General features: G+C 41.2%; 1 protein-coding gene across 1 annotated transcript in view; it reads left to right on the top strand.

The window, feature by feature from the left end:
• Window positions 1–21595, top strand: part of SYN3 (synapsin III) — a 410811-nt gene that overhangs the window by 35955 nt on the left and 353261 nt on the right. Inside the window, exon 3 of the mRNA XM_082636954.1 lies at window positions 18121–18212. Coding sequence (XP_082493080.1) covers window positions 18121–18212 — 92 coding nt within the window. The remainder of the gene's footprint in view (window positions 1–18120; window positions 18213–21595) is intronic.

Here is a 21595-nt window from a genome sequence, read left to right as displayed (position 1 = left end):
CCCTGAACCTTTGAACCTCCAGGAAGTGTCCGAGGCCCCTCCAAAGACAGCCTTTTCAGAAGTAACTGTCTCACTACCTCCATCCTGCTTGTCCCTTTGCCTTGGGTTCTGCCACGGGGTTGGAAGAAGCCTAGGGGAATAGTTAAGAGCAGGGATCCTGGAGCCAGATCACTTGGGTTTGCATTCTTGATCTGTCACCTCCCAGCTGTGTGACCTTGGGGAATTATATTTAATTTCATTGTGCCTTAGTGCTCCCAGCTATAAATTAGGCATAATGGTAATAGGACCTACTTTATGAGGTTACTGTCAGAATCGAGTTAACACATGCAAAACCCTTAGAGCAGTACCTGGCATATAGTAAGTGCTTAACAAACTATTATAAATTGTAATCCTAATGTAAATACAATTAATGATATTGGATTCTAAATATGCTGTATTATAATTATCGTATTGCTGCCAGAACTACCAAGACAACACATACAATTAATTACCAGTCCTGTTACTATTAGTCATGCTCCTGGTACTATCACTACTTTTGTCTCTACCTCTCCAAAGACTACAACCACTGCTTTTCCTACCTTTGCTTCTATCGCTGCTGTTTCTACCATTGTTCCTACTGGGATAACCATTGTCCCCACTGCCGCTGGTCATTGCTACCACCACGTGAAAATAATGTCCGTTGGGTCCTTAGAGTCAAAGCAGGTGTGAAGGAGCAGAAAATGATAGGAGCCCTCCCTGCTGGGCCACCATGGACACGTTCACACTGTTGCTCTTGTATCCTCTTCGCACTTCCCTTGCTCCAGGTTTAGGGGAGGTTAGTTATAAAGTCCCAGGCATGCGGGGCCATTGTTGATGAGCTTGTGCAGTGGTTCTACATTTGTGATGTGGTTTCTCTTAGCCTGCAGGGTCAGAAATGACCCATTATATCTCTTTGTGGCACTGGACATGGAAGTGCCATCATGACTCAAGAATGTCATCGGTTCAGCAGCTCAGAGGGGCTGTTTGCTCTCTGGAATGTGGACAGAGAAAAACCACCTTGCCTTTGCTTCTCTACATGGGAGTGCATTGACTGCAGGGGCCTCTTCTTCCCTGACTCCGCCCCTTGCGATCCCCATTTGGGGATTAGGTTCATGCTGGCTTTGGCTGTATCTGGGTCATGCTGTCTTGGAACTACTGTGGCCCCTTGGGAAGAAAATGAACATCTGAGAAAGGAGGACTCAGCCTTTAGAAACGTCTCTATTGAGGAAAAGGAATTGGGAAAACAACCCTTCTGCAAGGAAGAAAATGGCCTTGGGTTCCCCTTTCCCAAGCCCAGCCTTAATTTGGAGATATTTCACAGTGGACTTTTGAAGGGGTGACCGGTTCATACCAAGCTGCCTTAAATGCTTGGAGCAAAAGCCTATGGGGACATGCAAATCAACCCCGGGAAGAGAAATTAGTTGTGTCTTGTCTCAGAACTCCCAAAGCCTGCTCCAAAATAAACACATAAGCTGTGCCGGCAGGGAAAGCCTGGCCCTTTTTTCTTCTTCATTTTAGGAACTCCATGTGTGCATTATTTTAAATAGGCGCCAGCACACGAGGCCCTTTTAACAAGATTAAAAACAGATGGGGCCTTAGGCTGTTCAGTAGCTCTCAGAAACTGACATGGGAAGTGCTAAGCCATCTCGTGTCCAGGCGATGTTCATTTTCTTCTCGAAGCACAAGTGTGGCCAGGCCTCTCATTCCCAGGGAGCAGGACTCTGCTTCCTGCATCAGGTGTGTCTACCAGAGGAAGGAAGTATCTCCTTTCACTGCATTTACCAGTGTTTGCATTTACTTAACCCTTTGGCAGCCTGGGAGAAAAACGTATTGTGCTAGCCTTGGAGGCTCCACGCTTCTGGAGCTGGAAGCATTAGGTTTTAACTTCCTTATTATAAATGGGATTATGACCCTTCATAGCTCATGGCTCTCCAAGGGCTCCCAATCTCACTCTGAGTAATAGCCAGAGTCCTTCCCATGACTATAGGCCCTTCATGGTTAGACTTCCCTGACTTTCTTCCTGCCTTTGTCTTTCTTGCTTACTCTGATCCAGCCACACTGGCCTTCTCGCACTGTTCCTTAAAATCAAGCAACAGAAAACAAGTCTTGACGAGGATGTGGAGAAATTGGAACCCTTGTACACTGCTGGTAGGATTGTAAAATAATGTAGCTGCTGTAGAAAACAGTATGGTGGTTCCTCGAAAAGTTAAACAGAATTACCATATGACCCAGCAATCCCACTTCTGGGTATATGCCCAAAAGAATTGAAAGCAGGGACTCAAACATGTTTGTAAATCCATGTTCATAGCAGCATTATACACAAGAGCCAAGAGGTAGAAGTAACCCAAGTGTTCATTGGCAAATGAATGGGTAAACAAAATGTGGTATATCCATACAATGGAATATTATTCAGCCTTTAAGAGGAAGGAAATTCTGACATATGCTATAACATGGACAAACATTGAAAACATTATTCCAAATAAAATAAGCCAGACATAAAAGGACAAATACTGTGATCCCACAGTATATGAGGTACCTCAAATAGTCAAATTCATAGAGACAGAAAGTACAGTAGTGGTTACCAGGGGCTCTGGAGGATGAGGAGTTACCATTTCATGGACACAAAGGTTTTGTTGTGGATGATGAAAACGTTCTGGGAATGGGTGGATGGTGGTGGTGGTTGCACAACAGTGTGAATGTATTTAATGACACTGATTTATACACTTAAAAACAGTTAAAATGGTAAGTTTTATGTTGTGGGTATTTTACCACAATGAAGACAAACTTTAAAAAACTCAAGCAAGCACACCCTGCCTCAGGGCTTTTCTCTTTGCCCGGAACCCTCTTTCCCGATGTATCCGCATGGCTCATTCGGGTTCTTTGCACAAATATCACCTTCTCATAGGTGCTTGGCCACCCTCTCTGACATGGCCCCCCCCATGCACGCTTCTCAATCACTTTGTGTCATGTCACCTGCTTAATTTTTCTTCACAGCATTTAGCACTCTGAGTGCTAACCCCGCAGGTCTTTCCAGAGTGTCCAGCACCAAGCCCAAGCTGCTGGAGGGCATCAGGGCCTCCCTGTCTGGGGTTCAAATCCAGCCATATTTCCTGAGGCCTAAGCAGAGGGAGTGGCCAGTCCTCATCTTGGTGCAGGGCTTTACCCTGGTCCCCTGGATGTGCAGACTAGATTGAGTGGAGGGAAGGGGGGAGGGGAGACAGCTGGGAGGCAGCCCTGGGGAGAGGAGTTGAGGCCCACGCTGTGGGTTGCAGCAGGTAGAAAAGGAAGGTTGAATGCGTTTTTCCTTCCTACAGTGCTGAAAATGGTGTTGGATGTGTACAATGAAAACTAAATAAAGGAAAGCATGTTAAGGTAGGCTAGAGCATTTGTTTTTGTCATCACATTACAAGTTTCAATTTGGAAAAAAAAATCTACAGAAATTAAATTACATCAGTGTTACTTAAGCTCCTTCAGGATCTCCCCTCTTGCGGTGGTACAGGGTCATGCCTGCTGCATCTCTAGCCTCATCCCCACCCCAAGCAACTCCTCCCAAAGCTCCAGCCCCATAGTCATCTTCTCACCTTCAGTTTCGCACCCACCTGTGAAACAACTGCCAAACATGGACTCTGCTTCTGCACCCCAATCTGCAACCCATCCATCATCCATCTGGAGAAATGTGGGGAGACTTCCACACCTGCTTTGTTTAATCCTATAAACAAACACACTTTTCTGATCATTCAGCAGAATGGTCTTTAAACCTATGGAACCCAGCTCAACCATGAGAAGTAGATGTCAAGGGGACATGACCCATCATCCTTTTCTGTGTAGCTAAGCCGTGGTCTTAAAATCTCTGAACATTTGCCCGATCTGTCATAGATGGCAAAAATGTGTTGCAGGTGGCAAAATTTGTTCCTAGGTCTCTCAACCTTATAAAAGCTCTAGAGATGAGAAGAGATGAGGCTCTGGCTGTGCTACCACTCTGTCCCCCCTTAAAGCTTCTTCCTCCTCCTCACACTCCTCCTTCCCCCCTCCTCCCCCTTCCCCCTTCTTCCCCCTTACCCTCTCTCTCCATTTTTCTCCCCCTCCCCCCCCTCCTCCCTCTCCCTGTCTCCTTCAGTGAACACTCTTTTGTCCTCAGGACGTAATCAAAAGCTCTCCCTACCCTTGAAGTTTTCCCTGGCAGAGGGAAAATGACAGTGGATGTTTTACTTTGATTCTCAGGTGCTGTTGCTTCTCGGGAATACGAACAGGAAGGAGTGACTGTCCAGGCAGGATTAGGGCATGCCTGGGTCCTCTGGCCGCCAGCCAGTAGAACCCTACCTTAACCCCTAACAAATGTACATCTAGGCTTTGGAGAACAAAACTTGGCCATTAAGAAAGTCCCTGAAAATCAGGATGACACAACTACTGGTGCTTTTCCTCAAACTCTACCCCTTGACTTCTTGCATTACCAAACGTGATGACGGTGATGATGATGATGAAGATGATGAATTGTTACGTTCACTGACATTGGTAAAGATGATGTTGGTGATGAGGATGGTGATGGTGCTAACATCTTAGTGTCTCATGCAGAATAAAATCCTTACCACGATCTGTTCCATCGTCCCCTCTCTGACCTTGTCTCCTTCCACTCATGCCCTCACTAGCGCTGTTCCAGGCAGGGCTCCCTTGCTGTTCCTTGAACTCTGCACATTTGTTCCAGCCTCAGGGCCTTTGTGCTTGCTGTTCTCTCTGCCAAGAAAACCACCCTCGTTACTTGTATGGTCTCCCTCATTTTGCTCATATCACTGACCAAGTGCCACTTTTCCTGACCACCTTCTATTTTTCTTCTCCTGACACATTATTTATTGTTAATGGTCCATCTCCCCCCATTAGATACAAGTTCTGTGATAACAGGGATTTTTGTCTGGTACTTTCACTGCTGTGTCATCAGAGAAAGCAACAGACACAGTAGTTGCTCAAAAATAAGTTGTTAAATGAATGAATTAATGGATGACTTGAGTTCAAGTTCCAGCTTTCTTGCTCAGTAGCTTTGTGATCTTGGCCAAGTCATTTGCTCTCTGTTTCTCAGTTTTCTCATCCGCTAATGGGAATGCTAATGCCTACCCTCGTATCAAGAGGTCATTGTAATGATCAAATTAAAGAATATAACCGTCATAGCTAACATTGATTACTCACTTATTTTCACTTAGGCACCTTGCTAAGGGCTCCTAAATGGATTAATTCATCTGATGCTCACTACTGCCCTAGGAAGGTACCATTCTTAGCCTTGTTTACAGATGAGGGACTGAGGCATAGAAAGGCTAACTTGCCTAAAGTTGCACAGCAAGTTAGGGGTAAAGCTCAGATTCCAGCTCATGGGGTTCAGTTCTAAAAACCATTATATACCAAACACTTCGTAAACTGCAAATCAATGCTGTTGATTGTTTTTAAAATAATGTGGTACACTCCAACTAATTTTGGATATTTCATTAGTTGAACATTTAAGAATATAGGTTTTATCATTTTATTTTTCTACATTTTATGTATATTTTGACATGTTTTTATGTTTTTCCTCTCCCTTCCCTGTCTTCTACACACACACACACACACACACACACACACAGAGGAATATTATGATTTTCTGATGAGCAGAGGTGCCTTTGCATCTGCCTGTGTAGCTGGGGGTTTGGCATGGGAGGCAGGCAGTACTGCCAGGCAGCACTTGCTGACCCAGTGACCAAGACCTTCGCTGAGATGCCCAGCGCTGCTTCTGCACAAGATTTCCTCCCCTGGAAGTGTCCACTGAATGAGTCTGCAGACTTTCAAAGTCTGCAAGGTGAGTCTGTACTGGTGGAAAAGAGCTCAGCCCCGAGATGCCAGCCAAGGAAGTCACTGAGCCCATCATGCCCTCGGAGCTGAAAACACGGCCTCTGCTGGGAAACCGACAGGAAGCAGTTCTTGCTGAGAGCAGGCCTTGGGCCGCCTGCCAAGTACTTGCCATCAACAGGGCAGTTAGAAGAAGCAGAGTGGTGAAGGAGGGGCCTGTAGGCTTCCCTAGCAGACACTGCATACTGACGTGGAGAAGACACTGGAAGATGTAAAAATGAGAGCTCTGTGATTTAGGACACGAGTCACCCCGAATAAGCCACTTGGTGCGGTGTGAAGGGTGTCAGCCTGGGTTTGGATCTCAGGCTGCAACTTTGGACGAAGTCACTCTGCTTCCCTGGGCCTCACCTTTGGCATCTGCAAAATGAGCATCTGTTCATTCAATGATATTTACAGAACACCTGTTGTCTTTCCCTAGACAGTGGTTTAGGTGCTGGGATAGAGCTCTGAGCAAAACAGGCAAAACCCCTGCCCCCTGGAGCTTCTGTTCTAGTGAGAGAGATGGACAATTAAATGTTTGATTGGGATGGACGGAAATATTTATGTCAGAGGGGGATGAATGCTGTGGTGGAAGATTAAGCAAGAAAACTGAGCTTGGAACACAGCAGATGCTTCGTGGGGAGGTGTCACTGTGGGCGCCAGGGAGCAGAGGTGTGCTGCCAGCTTCGGGAAGCAAGACTTAGGGGGTGGGGGATTGGAGGCTGGAGGTGCTCAGTGTGTTTGACAATGGAAAGGAGGCCAGTGTGGAAATGACAGAGTGCGTTCGAACTGGGGAGGACGGGATGGTGGGGAGGCAGTGTCAAGTAGGATCTCACAACCTGTGTAAAGCTTGGGTTTTCTGTATTTAGTACTGTTTTATTATTATTGCTGCTGTTGATGCTTTTAACAATTCTCTTAGACTCTGTGAGACTCTGAAAGAACTTAAGAAGTGAAGAAGATTACAGTACATGCAGAATGCTGATTTTTTAAAAAGGAATTTGTTAATAACACAGTTTCCTTCCCAAGAGCAAACATAACAATCTCTTAGGGATTAGGGTGGAATTTTGATGAAAACTTGCTAGAGGACTTGAGAATGCCCTAATCCTACCTTGACAGTCACCACCACCAGCCCTTTTCCAGGTTCCTAAGGCAGACAAAAACACAAGGAGGAAGAGCAAATAACAGTTGAAATACCACTAAGTGTTAGCTGGCCTAGCCCCCCCCCCCACTGCCGTGCAGGGGCACCTGCTGAAGCTGGCCTGAATCACCTCCAGACCAAAGCAGTGCAGCCTCTTACCTGTCTTTAAAGCCAAAATCCCATTCATGGACGTCACTTACTACATATGTATTACTAGATAGTTCCAAGGTACAACGAACACAATTATAAAAAGAAAGAGCAGGACAGCTGGGCCTCTTTGGAATCAGAGTTCAGTGCTGCCAACTCATAGGAGAGAGAGTGGCTGAAAGAGAGATGGATGCTGAGGTTGGCCTCTCTGAGGAGCTGCAAAGCAGGAGAGAGGACGTTAATGTGAAGACCACCCAGATCAGCAGGCACTCAGCTACAGAGAAGCAGAGTGTGGGAGCAGGAATCACACACGATTGCCTGGCTTTTCAACCCAGCAATGACCCTGTCCACTGTTTAATGCAGCATTGTGATGTCCTGAGCACTAGATTAACAGTTCCTCTTTATGAGGTGTCGTGAGAAAGGTTAGCAAATAGGGCAGAGGGTGAGAAGTTGTCCCAGCATTAGGACAGGTACTGGAGGCTGCCCACCTTCTGCTGTCAGCTCAGTATCTGTGTATCCCTCGTCTCTCTTTCCTCTCCTGCAAATTACAGAAGGTGTCCAAGGCCATGGAAAGGGGCACACTCTAAGGGCTTTAGGGTACAGTCTGGACCAGATAGGTCTTCACTAACTAACAGGAATTTCCAGTATCTTATCAGCCACCCTTGGATTCCAGAACAGTCTGTCTGCCAGCATCTTGTCTTTCTCAGGAACTCTGGACAACAGCTCTTTTGTCAAAATCCTCCCTCCTTCAGTCAGGCTTCATGGTCAAGGCTGATAGCTGCTACCTCCACATTCCCACACATTTTTGGTTTCTTGTGTACATTCCAGTCACTCATCCAATTCCAAGTCCCAATTTCAGTTTCTTTCCCATTGGTCTGTGGGCCTAATAGCATCCTTCAACTTATTATAATAGTGATGATTGCAATCACCATTTTCTACTCTGTCAACAACATCATTATCATCGCAAATGCAATTATTGGTAACTAAACGTGAATACCCCTTGCTTTCAGTAATATTATCTGCTTGGCATCACATACTTGCCAGGTGCCAGTTCCAGAGAGAATCAGCGAAAGACCTTACAGGAAACTGAATGCATTCCATCTTGTGTGTGTGTGTGTGCACGTCTTTTCTTGGAACTGGACATGTGTTTAATTATAAACAGGTGCTTATATTTCCTTCTGATCTACGGTGCTGTAGAAGAGATTTTGTTAATGGATATGATTCCAACCATATCTAGCACTGATAATAGAGCTTGGAACTTAGAAAGTACTATGTAAATATTTGTGGTTAAATATCTACCGCTCCCCTACTCTGCATACCTTAGTGTTTCCCAGTGGTCTCCCAAAGATGACTACACCCTAATCCCTGGAACCTGTGAAAATGATACTCCAAAGGGAGTTGAAGATGTGAGTACAATTAAGGACTTAAGATAGGAAGAGTACCTCTGATTATCCAAGTGGGCCAGTCCAACCACAGAAGCCCTTAAAAATGGAGAACTTTCTCTGGCTAGAGAGGGAGATGTGGCAGAAGGGAAGTCAGGAAATTTTGGAGAATGAGAAGGACTTAACATGCCATGACTAGTTTGAAGATGGGGAGTGCAATGTGACAAGGAGTGCAGACAGCTTTAAGGAGCTGGGAGAGGCTCCCAGTTGAAATCAGCAAGGAAGTAGGACCTCAGTCCTACAACTGCAAAGAACTCAGTTCTGCAAACAACCTGATAGGCTTGGAAGCAGCTTCTTCCCAAAGCTTCCCAGTAAGAGCCTAGATGGCTGATACCTTGATTGTTGGCTTTGTGAAACCTGGAACAGAAATCAGCTGAACTAACATGGACTTCTGATATATACAGCAGTGAGATAATACATTTGTGTTGTCTAAAATTATTACATTTGTGGTAATTTGTTATGGCAGCAATAGAATACTAATACCCTATAGAGTGACATTCACATTCCTTCACAGGGAATTCAAAATCCTCAGAACTGGTCTCTCACTCACCTTTCTAGCTCTGTCCTATTGTGTTCCTCCATATACTCCATGCCCCAGCTACAGAAGACATCTCACTACTCCATTGATCCGAGAACCCTGTGTTCTCACCTGCACTTTTGTTCGTGGAAACTTAGATTGGGCCTTTTTCCTCCTCTCTGCCTGGAAACACCCTCCCCATTGCTATGGTCTAGTGGATCTGGCAATGGACAGAGTTTCAGAAGGCGAGTTATTTAGCATGTGTAGGTGCCCACCTATAAAATATAAAAATAACACTTTATTCTACAAGTATGTTTTCAATACCTCCTGTGTACCAGGAGCTGGGTATAAAGTGTTGAACAACTTTCTAATAAAAATATGATTGCTTGGCATTTCTTTTTCATATGCTGTGATAATAGTATTTTCCTTCCGTGATCATTAGGAGACACTGGTTAAGAAAGAAAGAGAGATGAAAATGAAAGGGACCATAGATATAATTGACTCATGTTGATTATGACTTTCATTTTGAAGATGAAGAGAATTAAAGTGGAGAGAGAATGAGGGGTTTGCCTAAGGTCATACATGGGTCAGTGTTAAATCCAAAACTTAGCTCCCTGGACCCCAGACTTCAAGACCAATTTCTTTTCCAGCATTCTTTCCTTCCTCCATGTATATGTTTACTAAAAGTCATAAACAGGAAAACTCAGATAGTCCAGCACTTTCAGGTATCATTGAGATCAGTGTTGAAAACCTCGCACACCTGGTTTTAACAAGAGTAGCAAAATACAAAGACCATATATATGCCTGATTTTGTGAAAACCTATCTGTCTTTAATGGTGTCTGGAGGTAATATCCTGCAAACATATAACATGACTATTTTCTTTCCTAAAACAGAATCTTGACAATCATAGTTATATGCAGTCTTCATATACCTTTAAAATCTCCCTACTAACAACAAATAAATAAAAAATAATGCAGATAAGATAGTGGGCTCAAGCTTTCAACAAAGTACAGTAGAAAGAAGCTAAAATAATAGAGGATGTTCAAAACTGTGCTGAAACTCACAAGTTCATTTAGAAAGCAAAGAAAAATTTGTAGGTGTAGGTAAGCATGGCAATGGTGGAATGCCAGTCACCATTCCTCAGTATAGGTGGAGACCCAAACTAACAGAAGTGCTGGCTTCTTTGTTTATCATCCTCCCAGCTGGCAGATCACACTAACAGGCTGTTGAGAATTTTTCACTGTCAGGGAAGCTGAGGGGACTGAGCTCTTGATTTTTCTTTTTCTTTTTTTTTTTTTAACCTTTAAGAGAGGTGGGGCTTTACCTGAGGAACTCTTTGAGAGGTCTGGCTGCAATGGTGAGTTGAAGTCTGAATTAGGGAATAGTACTGGAATATATTCTGGCCAGTTAATTACATCGCTAGGGAAACATCCAATCAGTTTATTCTGAACAGAGCCTTTGAGGTTGTCTGGTTGCCCAGTGTCTGCGTGTATCTTGGAGTGGGTGAGTAGGAATACTTTTTATCTGATCAGCAGGTTGAGGGGATAAGAGGTATGTGGTCATTCTGCCTTGTCTTTGGACCTGTTATCACTGGGTACTATTTGGGTTGCTTCCTTCTCAGAATATTATACTATCTGATGTCAAGACACCGTCAGGCTACAGTAACTGAAACAACTTGAGACAGAGGTAAGGATAAACAAATAGATCAATAGAATAGAATAGAGAATTTGTAAATAGACTGCCACATACGAAGTGACTTGATGTTTGACAAAGGCATCAGTGCAATTCTATTAAGAAAGATTGGTCTTTTTAATAAATAGTGCCAAGTTATTTGAATAACCATATGGAAAAACTTAACCTACCTTACATCTTATGCAAAAAATTAATTATAGATGGATTATAGACCTCAGTGTGAAATATAAAACAATAAAGCTTCACATGACCTTGGGATAAGCAAAACATTTTTAAACTAAATACAATAAGAACACTAACTTAAAAGTTATTAAAATTGTTTTCTGTATTTATATAAAATCTTCATTTTAAAAATTATGAAAGTTAGAGGATGAGCCACAGACTAGAAGAAGATATTTGCAAATGGTTGTATCTAACAAAGAATGTGTCCAGAATATATTTTACATACCTCTTACATACTAATAAAAAAAGTGCAAACAAAAAATAAAAATAAGAACAAAAGATTTGAACAGGCATTTAATCAAAGAGATTATCTAAATTGCTCATTAGCACTTGACAAGGTGCTCAATATCACTATCAGAGAAATGCAAATTAAAACTGCAATGTGCTACCACTAAACACCCATCAGAATAGCTAAAATTTAAAACACTAACAATACCAAGTGTTGAAGAGGACATGGAACAACTATAATTCTCATATTCCTAATAGGTGTTTAAATTGATGAAACCACCTTGGGAAATTCTTCAGTGATATTTTCTAAAGCTAAATATACGCTTATCCTATGACCCAGCAATTTCACTCCTAGGTGTATACCCAAAAGAAATGAGTGTATATGTCCACCAAAAGAGATGTACAAGAATGTGCAAAACACCTTTTTTCTTAATAGCCAATGACTAGAAATAGTCTGAGTGTCCATCATCAGCAGAACAGGTATATGTACTACTGTATACTCAGACAATGAAACACTACACAGAAATAAACTGATTTCATCTAACCCCAACATCATGGATGAATCGCACAGATAGAATGATGAGTGAAAAAGGCAAATACCAAAGAGTACATACTGTGAGACTCATGTACATGAAGTTCAAGAACTTGCGAAAGTAAGCTATGGAAATAGAAGACATTACAGTGGTAGCAGCATGGTGTGAGAGTTGGTATCAGCTATAATGAGGATGAGGGAGCATTCAGGAGGCCGGAAATTTTCTCAGTCTTCATCTTGATACTGATTATACAAGTACAAATCAATTAAAGTCCATCAAGCTCTAAACTTAAAATTTGTGAACTTTAACTTAGCTATCCCTCTTTTGGAGGCATTCTTCTAAGGTTCACAGTATCTTTAATTTATCAAGATCTATCTTTAAATAACATTATAGCACTTTACATACACTCTAAGAACCTTTTAACAGTACATTTCCATTTCCATCTTTGTGTTCTTCCTGTTACACTTTGTACTTCCACACGTGTCATAAACTCCCATAATACATACTATTGTTTTGCAGTCATTTGCCCTCAGAAGCAGAGCACTATGCTGAAGCAAAAGGAACAGACTTCCTTTTGAGTCCTGGAGTATTTACAAATGCACTTTTTATGGAAGAATGTAAAGTGAAAGTGAGGTGCCTGCAGGCATGGCAGACTATGACAACTTGACCCTAATTCAAATTAAGAAGACTTTGAAGAAAAAAGTCATCAGAGAAATTAGAAATATAAACAAGAAAGTATAAGTGGTCCAAATGAGTATAATTTCCTCTGGAATAAATTTGATTTCAGAAATATTTTTTTAAGTTGATTATTTTTATAGACATTTTAAAACAGAAAAGATTTCATATTTATCCATTTAGTTACCATATGCAGAGTTCTTCATTTTGTGTCAGTACAAATTTCCATCTGGTATTATTTTCCTTCTGCCTGAAAAGCTTCCTTTAACATTTCTTAGACTTGCAATAAATTCTCTCAACTTTTATTTGCCTGAAAAAGTTTTTAGCATGTCTTGATGTTTTTTAAATGTACTTTGCTGGATATAAAATTCTAGGTTGACTTTTTTTTTTCTCAGCACTTTAAAGACACTGTCCCACTGTCTTTTAGTTTAATGTTTTCTGACGAGACATTGGCTGTCTTTTTTATCTTTGCTTCTCTTTATATAAAGTGTATTTTTCCCCTCTGATTGCTTTGAAGATTTTCTCTTCATCACTGGTTTGTTAGTAAGCTGATTATTATGTTCCTTGGTAGGATTTTCTTTATATTTCTTCTGCTTGGGATTCATTGAATTTCTTGGGTCTGTGGGTTTATAGTTTTCATCAAATTTGGAAAAATTTTGGCCATTTTTCTTTAAATATTTCCTAACCCTAACCCTTTAAAAACCCTTATGATCTTACCTTTTTTTTCCTTCTAGAACTTCAGTTACACATATATTAAACTGTTTGATATTGTCCTGTAGCTCACTGAGGTTCTTTTTTTTTTTTTTTCCAGTATTTTTGTGCCTGGGCTTCATTTTGTACAAGTGTATATTGCTTTCTCTTCAAGCTCACTCATATTTTCTTCTGTTTTGTCTAATCTGATATTAATCCCATACAGTACATTTTATGTTTAAGATATTATACTTTTAATCTATGAAATTTCTGTTTTTTCCATTTTTAAGTTTTACATTTCTCTCTTTATCATGTTGAAGTTTTCCTCTACCTTCTTGAGAATGTGGAGCATATTTATAATAGTTGTTTTAACTTCCATTTCTGCTCTTTCCATCATCTCTCGTTTCTGGATCTTTTCTTGATTTCTCCTTAATATGGTTCATATTTTCCTGCTTCCTTGCATGTCTGGTAATTTATGATTGAATTTCATAAATTTTACAATGTAAATTTAACATGTTGGGTGTTGGATTTTGTTGTATTCCTATAAATAGTGTTGTACTTTGTTTTGGGATGCAGTTAAATTACTTGGCGTAAGTTTGATCCCTTCAGGGCATGCCTTTAAAACTTTTACTAGTTTTAAAATTTTTTTAACTTTTAAACCTTTAAAACTTTTCTTAGACAGATCTAGATAGAGTGATTAATCATCCCAGTCTGCCTGGGACAAAGGAGTTTCCCAGGACATGGAACTTTCAGTTAAAGACTGAGACTGAAGGGGCTTCTGAAAAGTGGGACTTTTGGTTTTAAAGTTGGGAAACCTCCAAGTAAACTAGTACAAATTGGTCATCTTGGATCCAGAGCATGCTGCAGTCCAGGGCTAATTTAGCCCTACTACTAAATTTTTGAGAACTCTACTCATATTACAAGGTCTTTACACTTTGACTGGTGAGAACATGAACTATCTCCAGCCCTGTCTGTGTCTGGAGTGTTGAGTCTACTGTTTTCTGATAGTTCTGTCATTGGCCCTGAGTAGTTTCCTTTCATGCATGCTCAGGTCAGTACTCAGCCAAATACTTACAGATCTGCCTGGAGGTCTTTTTCTGGGCAATTGTATCTTTCCTTTGCTCTGCACTGCAAATTCTAGCCACCTCAGCATCCCTGAATCCTAACCTCTGACTCTTAGTGAGACTTCTGGGCACTGATTGCATTCTCCCATGCCTGGGAATTGCCTCCAGGCAGTCAGCTAGGGCAATCACAGGGGTAATTTCATGTGTTTCCTTTCTGCAGGGGTCACAGTCCTGCAATGCCTGTCGTTCAATGTCTGAAAACTATTACTTAATATAGTTTGTCTGGCTTTCTAAGTTTAAGATGAGAGTGTAAATATAATCCCTGTTACTCCCTTGTGGCCATTAAGCAGAAGTCCTTACTCTTTATATTTTATGCCTTAATATTTTGAAAATTGTTTATGTTATAAATATTTGAAGGGGTTGCTCTTTTTCTGGTTATACCATTTTTTATGCATTCAGTTTACTCTCACTAAGACAATTAAATATTTGAACATAATAATGATAGCTGTTTACAGAGATCCTCCTCCTGTGTATTTCTCAGCCCTGTGCTAGATGCTTCATATACACTATCTTGAATCTTTACCAAAAAATTTAAAGGTAGATACTACTGATATCATTGCCTCCATTTTAGAGATGTCAAAAGTGAGATTCAAAGCAGTTAGTAACTTGACCAAACACATCAGCTAATATCTTGAACAGTTATATTTAAATGTAGTTTCTTTGAAAATTATTTATCTATACCACAATGCCTAATGTTTAGTATTTAAAGAGACATTACATTAAAAATAGTTGGGGCCAAAATGTTTTGAGGTCAAAAGGTTAACTTATGCAGAAAATTTAAGTGACTCTGATAGTAATGTTTTACAATGTATTACTGTATGTGTGTGTGTGAGAGAGAGGGGGAGAGAGAGAGAGAGAATGTATGTGTGTATTTATATGCATTTAATTATGTGTTTGGTGAAGTGGATAAAGGAGCCTTACCTAAACCAGCTGACCTTCTTTGAACCCTGACGCCTTTGCATGCAATAGTAAAATTGGATCCAATTTCCAAAATTATTGTATTACTTTTCTAGGATTGTTGTAACAAATTACCACAAACCTGGTGGCTTAAAACAGTAGAAATTTAACCTCTCAGTGTTCTGGAGGCCAGAAATCTGCAATCAAGGTGTCAACAGATCTGCACTCCCTCTGAAGGCTCTCAGGGAGACTTCTTCCTTTCCTCTTCCAGCTTCTAGTTACTCCTGTGTTCCTTGGTTTTTGGCAGTGCAACTCCAATCTCTGCCTCTGTCTTCACACAGCCTTCTTTCCTGTGGCCCTCTGTCACCCCTTCTCTTCTTTTGTGATGACATCTCATTATATTTAGGGCTCAGCCTAATCCAGGATGATCATCTCATTTGAGAGCCTTAATTATATTTGCAAAGACCCTATTTCCACACAAGGTCACATTCACAGATATCAAGGGTTGGGACTTGGACATATCTTTTTTTTTTTTTTTTTTTTTCTTTTTGCGGTATGCGGGCCTCTCACTGCCGTGGCCTCTCCCGTTGCGGAGCACAGGCTCCGGATGCGCAGGCCCAGCGGCCATGGCTCACGGGCCCAGCCGCTCCGCGGCATATGGGATCCTCCCAGACCGGGGCACGAACCCGTATCCCCTGCATCGGCAGGCGGACTCTCAACCACTGTGCCACCAGGGAGGCCCTGGACATATCTTTTAGGGGATACAATTCAACCCACTACAGTTTCTATGAGAGCTTTCAGGGCCTTCAAAATTGGCTGGTCTTTGGGATTCTACCAGGGGAGTCATCATGCTAACCTGAATGAGAGATGGTTGGATACTTCTATGTTCATTCCCGTGGTTGTTGAAGTTTTTAGAAAGTTAAAAGCAAGAGGTGCACTTTCTTTGCTACCCCGACTCTCTGTGCTTGACCCAGCAGAGGCTTGCTGCCCTATAACCCAGGCATCTACCTTCTGTAATTACTCATAAACCATGACCAGGAAACAACTGTAGACACCCAGATCTGAACAAGATGAACTCTGATTATGTACTATGTACTTGTACTAGGTATGTACAAGCTTGAGGGTGTCTTCTGTCGAGGTATTTGCCCTTCCATTTGGGCAGCAAGACAGCCCCTGGGTCTTTGCCATCTATGAGTTAGAAATTCTACCATCCAAGGTTCTGATTTTTTCATATACTTGGTGCCCAGCTATTCTGTGTTGCAACTTTCTTCTAACTTCTTTTGCTTCACGCACAGAAGCAACAGCTTTTCGTGCTAATTCTTCATTGTAATCTCACAAATGAAGTATCTGAAACATGATGGGACTGAATTTTTAAGGCATTAGATTTAATAACTAGGTCATTACCACTGTTAACCAACCTGACCTCATTAACAGGGCTTTTTGCTTTTCACCTTGCCACAGCATAATGAGGTTATTAATTAGAGCAAGAAACACAAGCACTCTGGGTTTGCTTTAAAGCCATCTGGGGAGATGGCTAGGTCTTCAGTCATAATTCCTGGTAAATGATTCCAAGGGGATACAGTTAAATCACCATGAAATGATATTTCCCTTCAATGTAAACTTGTTTTTCTCTTTAAGTGGTTTATTTTTAGGTCCCTAAAATTCCCATGTGTAATCCACCTAATATCTTATTCAGCTAAACAGTGAGGACAGTGGGGTGCAGCAGTTAAAAAGCGCAGGCTGGAGCCAGACTTCCTGGGGTTAAATCCTGGCTCTGCTACCTACTGTGTGACAGTGTGCAAGTTATTTGATCTCTCTCTGCCTCGGTTTTTCATCTGGACAAGTATGAGGATTAAATGAATTCATACGTATAAAATGCTTAGGACAGTACCTGGAACATAGTGAGTGTTTCATGTATGTGAGCAGTTATTTTTGTTCATTAAATTCAAAGAAATAGCTTTTGGCTTCTGTGTAAGTCAGTCTAGTACTATACATTTTCTAGGATGGGGTTACAGGTTGAATTGTGTTTCCCTAAAATTCCTATGTTGAAGTCCTAACCCCTAGTACCTCAGAATGTGACCCTTTTTGGACATAGGTATTTGGAGATAGGATATTTACAGAGGTAATCAAGTTAAATGAGGTCCTAATCCAGTATGACTGGTAAAAGGGATACAGAGACATGCATAGAGGAAAAACATTGTAATGAGAGATAGGGAGAAGGTGGCCATCTACAAACCAAGGAGAGAGGCCTGGAACAGAGCCTTCCTGCACAGCCCTCAGAAAGAACCAACCCTGCCCACACCTTGATTTTGGACTTCTAGCCTCCACAACTGTGAGAAGACAGAGTGTTCTGTGTTTAAGCCACCTAGTGGTGGTACTTTGTTATGGCAACCCTAGGAAACAGACAGTTATAACATCAAATCGCTATCCCCAGGGAGCATATAATCTGGTAGGATGGATATATTCCACAGGAATAGCAACAGAGATTTGCTAAAGCTTGCTCAAACAAATAAGCCAACAAAAAGATGGACTTATAAGGATACAGAAGTGTCTAATAAAATACAAGTGCAGGATTGTAGCTGGCACAGAAACATCAAGAATACTCCCTATACTCTTGCCTCTGCCCCTCTGTTGGTGACCATGAAGTTTCTTCCATGCCCACCTCCTATCTCTCTCTCCCCGCCGTCCCCTCCACTGGAGTTAGAGTTGCTTCTTCCACCTTCAAGGAGGTAGAAATTAGTAGCGATGCAACTTTGGACATGTCACTGTGTCTCTCTGCACCTCAGCTTTCTCATCTTTCAAAAAGGGAGATAAAAAATATTACTAATTTCCTATGTTTCAGGTGAGGTTTAAATGTGTATTGGGCACATATAAGTACCCAATAAATGTTATAAGTTATTGGCATCACTAGTATTTGATGAATCCTTATTGTTTTGCTTTCTCTTTCAGGCTGAATTCTCAGAGTTGAATCTAGCTGCCTATGTTACTGGGGGCTGTATGGTGGACATGCAGGTTGTGAGAAATGGGACCAAGGTTGTGAGGTAAGGCGGACTGAGGTGCAGAAAACCTTCATTTGAGAGGTGTGTATGGGGTATCTCCCTTAGCCAACCCCTTTGTCTATTGCCTACATCCTGACTCCTCTACTACATGTGCTTTCATGTATGGAATGTCTGCTTCCAGAGAGTTTTAGGTATTATTGCATAGGAATGACTAGTGGCACAAACAATATGGGAAAGCAACTGAGTATGCTGGAATGGGCCCTGGGCTTGGAGAAGGAAGACTTGGGTTCCATTTCTGACTTTATGGCTCTATTCGGGAATATTATTTAGTCTCTCTTGCCCTGTGATTCTCATCTGCAGCATGATGCTAGTGAACATGGAAGTAGAAGGCACGTATGTGAGAATACCCTATTAATTCTAAAGTGCTGTACATATGTTGAGTTTATTAGAATAGGCTGCATCCCGCTTCCAGCAGTAGAACAGAATAAATGTTCAGAGACTCCCCTCCCAGGACATCACACCTAAAAGTACTAGATATAATATTTCCCTCCCAAATCTGTTTATAATATAAACAGCTGAACTGGAGGGGAAGTGAGGGAATTCTTCCGAAGACCAGAAATGTCAGAAAAGTATAAATCTGCAGGAGAGGTAAATAGTATATTAAAATATTTCTATCTAGTTAAGTACCCAAAGAATGGTACAGACTAGGTCCTGTGAGGGTTTAGGTGGGGAAGAAATAGAATTCAGATTTGGGGAAGTAGAGACAACAGGAAGAAATTTGAGGAAAAGGTGGCATTTGTTCTGAACCTTGTCAGATGGTAGAATATGGGCACTCTGTGTGTTTTAAGAATAGGAAACAGTCTTTGTACAAATGAACAAGCAAAAAAAAGGAGTATGTTTGGGAAATTATGATAATTTTACTAAATCAGCCATCATTTACTGAGTACCTGCCATTTGCCAATGAAAACATTACATGGCTTCCTATTTCCAATAATGGTAGACCAACTGTAGATTATCTGAAAACAACTTAAAAACTGGTTTTAAATAACGATAATCTTCAAAGCCATCAAAGAGTTGACATGACAGTAAGGACTTACTAGGAAGAGAATGATAGGGAAATGGAAATCCAGAGAGATAAATGAGTACAGAAGCTTCATTTTTCCTGAGAGTATTGCTGAGTCTAGCAAATTTGAAAATTGGTTTTGATAGCCTAGCAGGGGCAAGGGAGAAAGAAAGAAATACCCAGATTTTCTCAGGGTATAATGGTAGACCCTACCCAAAATAAGCTGAGACCTCAAAGGACTGCATCTCAAGGTGAATGTGAACTATAGGTAGATGAGCCCTCACAAGTCACTGAAGCTTGAATTGCACTTGGATTGGCCTTCCAGGGAACCTCAAGCATTAAATTTAGTTTATGGTAATCCCAGACATGCCAGAAGTAAAAGAAAATCCTGTGTAGTGGAAGGCACTTTCATACTAGGCTTCGAATAATTATTCAGATAATTTTTTGTATAATAGCTAGCACATAGTCAAAAATAACCAGGCATAGACATGAATGAGAAGAAACAGGAAATATAGATAGCAGAAAGATAGCCTCAAAAAGAAAAAAAAGAATTATTTTTTCTTTTCTTAAAAGAAAAAAATCATACATATTAAGCTGAAAAAAATCAGGTTGGAAGATACCTGCAAGGAATAGGAAACTATAAAAAATGACACAACCAGTTTTATTAAAACCAAACAGAACTTCTAGAAATGAACACTACAATAACCAAAAGTATTGGAAGTGTTGTGTTTAATGGAATATTAGACACCATTGGAAAGGTGTTAATGAAATGAAAGGTAGAGCTGAAGAAATTATCCCCAATGAAGCACAAAGAGAAAAAAGACTGGAAGTGCAGAAGAGATGGTTAGATCTCCTGCGAAGGTCTAACATTCATTTAGCCAGAGTTTCATAAAGGGAGGGAAAAGAGAATGGAGCAGAGGCAGTAAAATAAGAAATGATAGCTGAGAATCTTTCAGGAAGATACCAAACTGCCAACATGAGAAGCTCAACAAATTTAAAGCAGGATTACTAAAGAAAATTCTATACCAAAACACAATAGTTTAAGTGCAGAAAGATAAAGAAAAATAAAAAGTAGCCAAGGGAAAGAGGCAGATTACTTGATTGGAGTAACAGACTGACAGTTGGCTCTCAGGCAGCAGGGGTGGAAAGATATCTTCAGTGTGCTGAAAGAAAATAATCGTCATCGTCAGGGAAACGTATTTTATGAAAGAAGGCAAAATAAAAACATTTATAAAGATAAGACCTCACTAAGGGAAATTGTAAAGTATGTACTTTAGGCAAAAAGGAAATGACCTCAGAATAACATACAGCAGCAAGAATACATGAAGAGCAAAGAAGGTGGAAATGCTAATAAACATTGTCTTCAAAAAACAATTAATAATCATAATAATGACATCTTATGGATTTTTTTTTTTTTTTTTTTTTTGCTGTACGCGGGCCTCTCACTGCCGTGGCCTCTCCCGTTGTGGAGCACAGGCTCCGGATGCGCAGGCTCAGCGGCCATGGCTCACAGGCCCAGCCGCTCCGCGGCATGTGGGATCCTCCCGGACCGGGGCACGAACCCGTGTCCCCTGCATCGGCAGGCGGACTCTCAACCACTGCGCCACCAGGGAAGCCCCATCTTATGGATTTTTAAAATATATGAAGGATTCATTTAAACCACAGTAAGTGAGTAGAGGCTGGGGCTAGATAGAATTAAGATGTTCTGAGGCCCTTGTATTGTCAGGGTGGAAAGTTATGTATTGATTAATAATAGGCTTTGAAAAGTTAAAGATGAAAATTAAAGAATTAAAGAATAAGTAAAGGTAATCTCTATGATAATTACTAAAAAAATAGAAACAGAATGTAGTACTTAAAAACGATGAGAGGGGCTTCCCTGGTGACACAGTGGTTAGGAATCCACCTGCTAACGCAGAGGATACAGGTTCGAGCCCTGGTCCGGGAAGATCCCACGTGCCGCGGAGCAACTAAGCCCAGGCGCCGCAACTACTGAGCCTGTGCTCTAGATCCTGTGTGCCACAACTACTGAAGCCTGTGCGCCTAGAGCCCATGCTCCGCAAGAAGAGAAGCCACCGCAATGAGAAGCCTGCGCACCGCAACAAAGAGTAGCCCCCGCTCACCGCAACTAGAGAAAGCCTGCATGCAGCAATGGAGACCCAAAGCAGCCATAAACAAACAAACAAACGTATTTAAAAATAAATAAATAAAAAACAATGAGAGAGAAAAATAGAAATAATAAAAGAAAACAAGAAAGGAGAGAAAAACCAACGTAGAACAGGTGTTATAAATAACACAAAATAAGATGATAAGTTTAGATCCATATATATCAACAGGCTGGTATTCTGAATGGTGTGTACAGCAG

This window comes from Mesoplodon mirus (assembly GCF_964341445.2).
Source record: "Mesoplodon mirus genome assembly, chromosome: 11".
In the NCBI taxonomy this organism is placed as follows: domain Eukaryota; kingdom Metazoa; phylum Chordata; class Mammalia; order Artiodactyla; family Ziphiidae; genus Mesoplodon; species Mesoplodon mirus.
The sequence above is the reverse complement of the archived record's forward strand: the minus strand, read 5'-3'. Positions and strand labels throughout refer to the sequence as shown.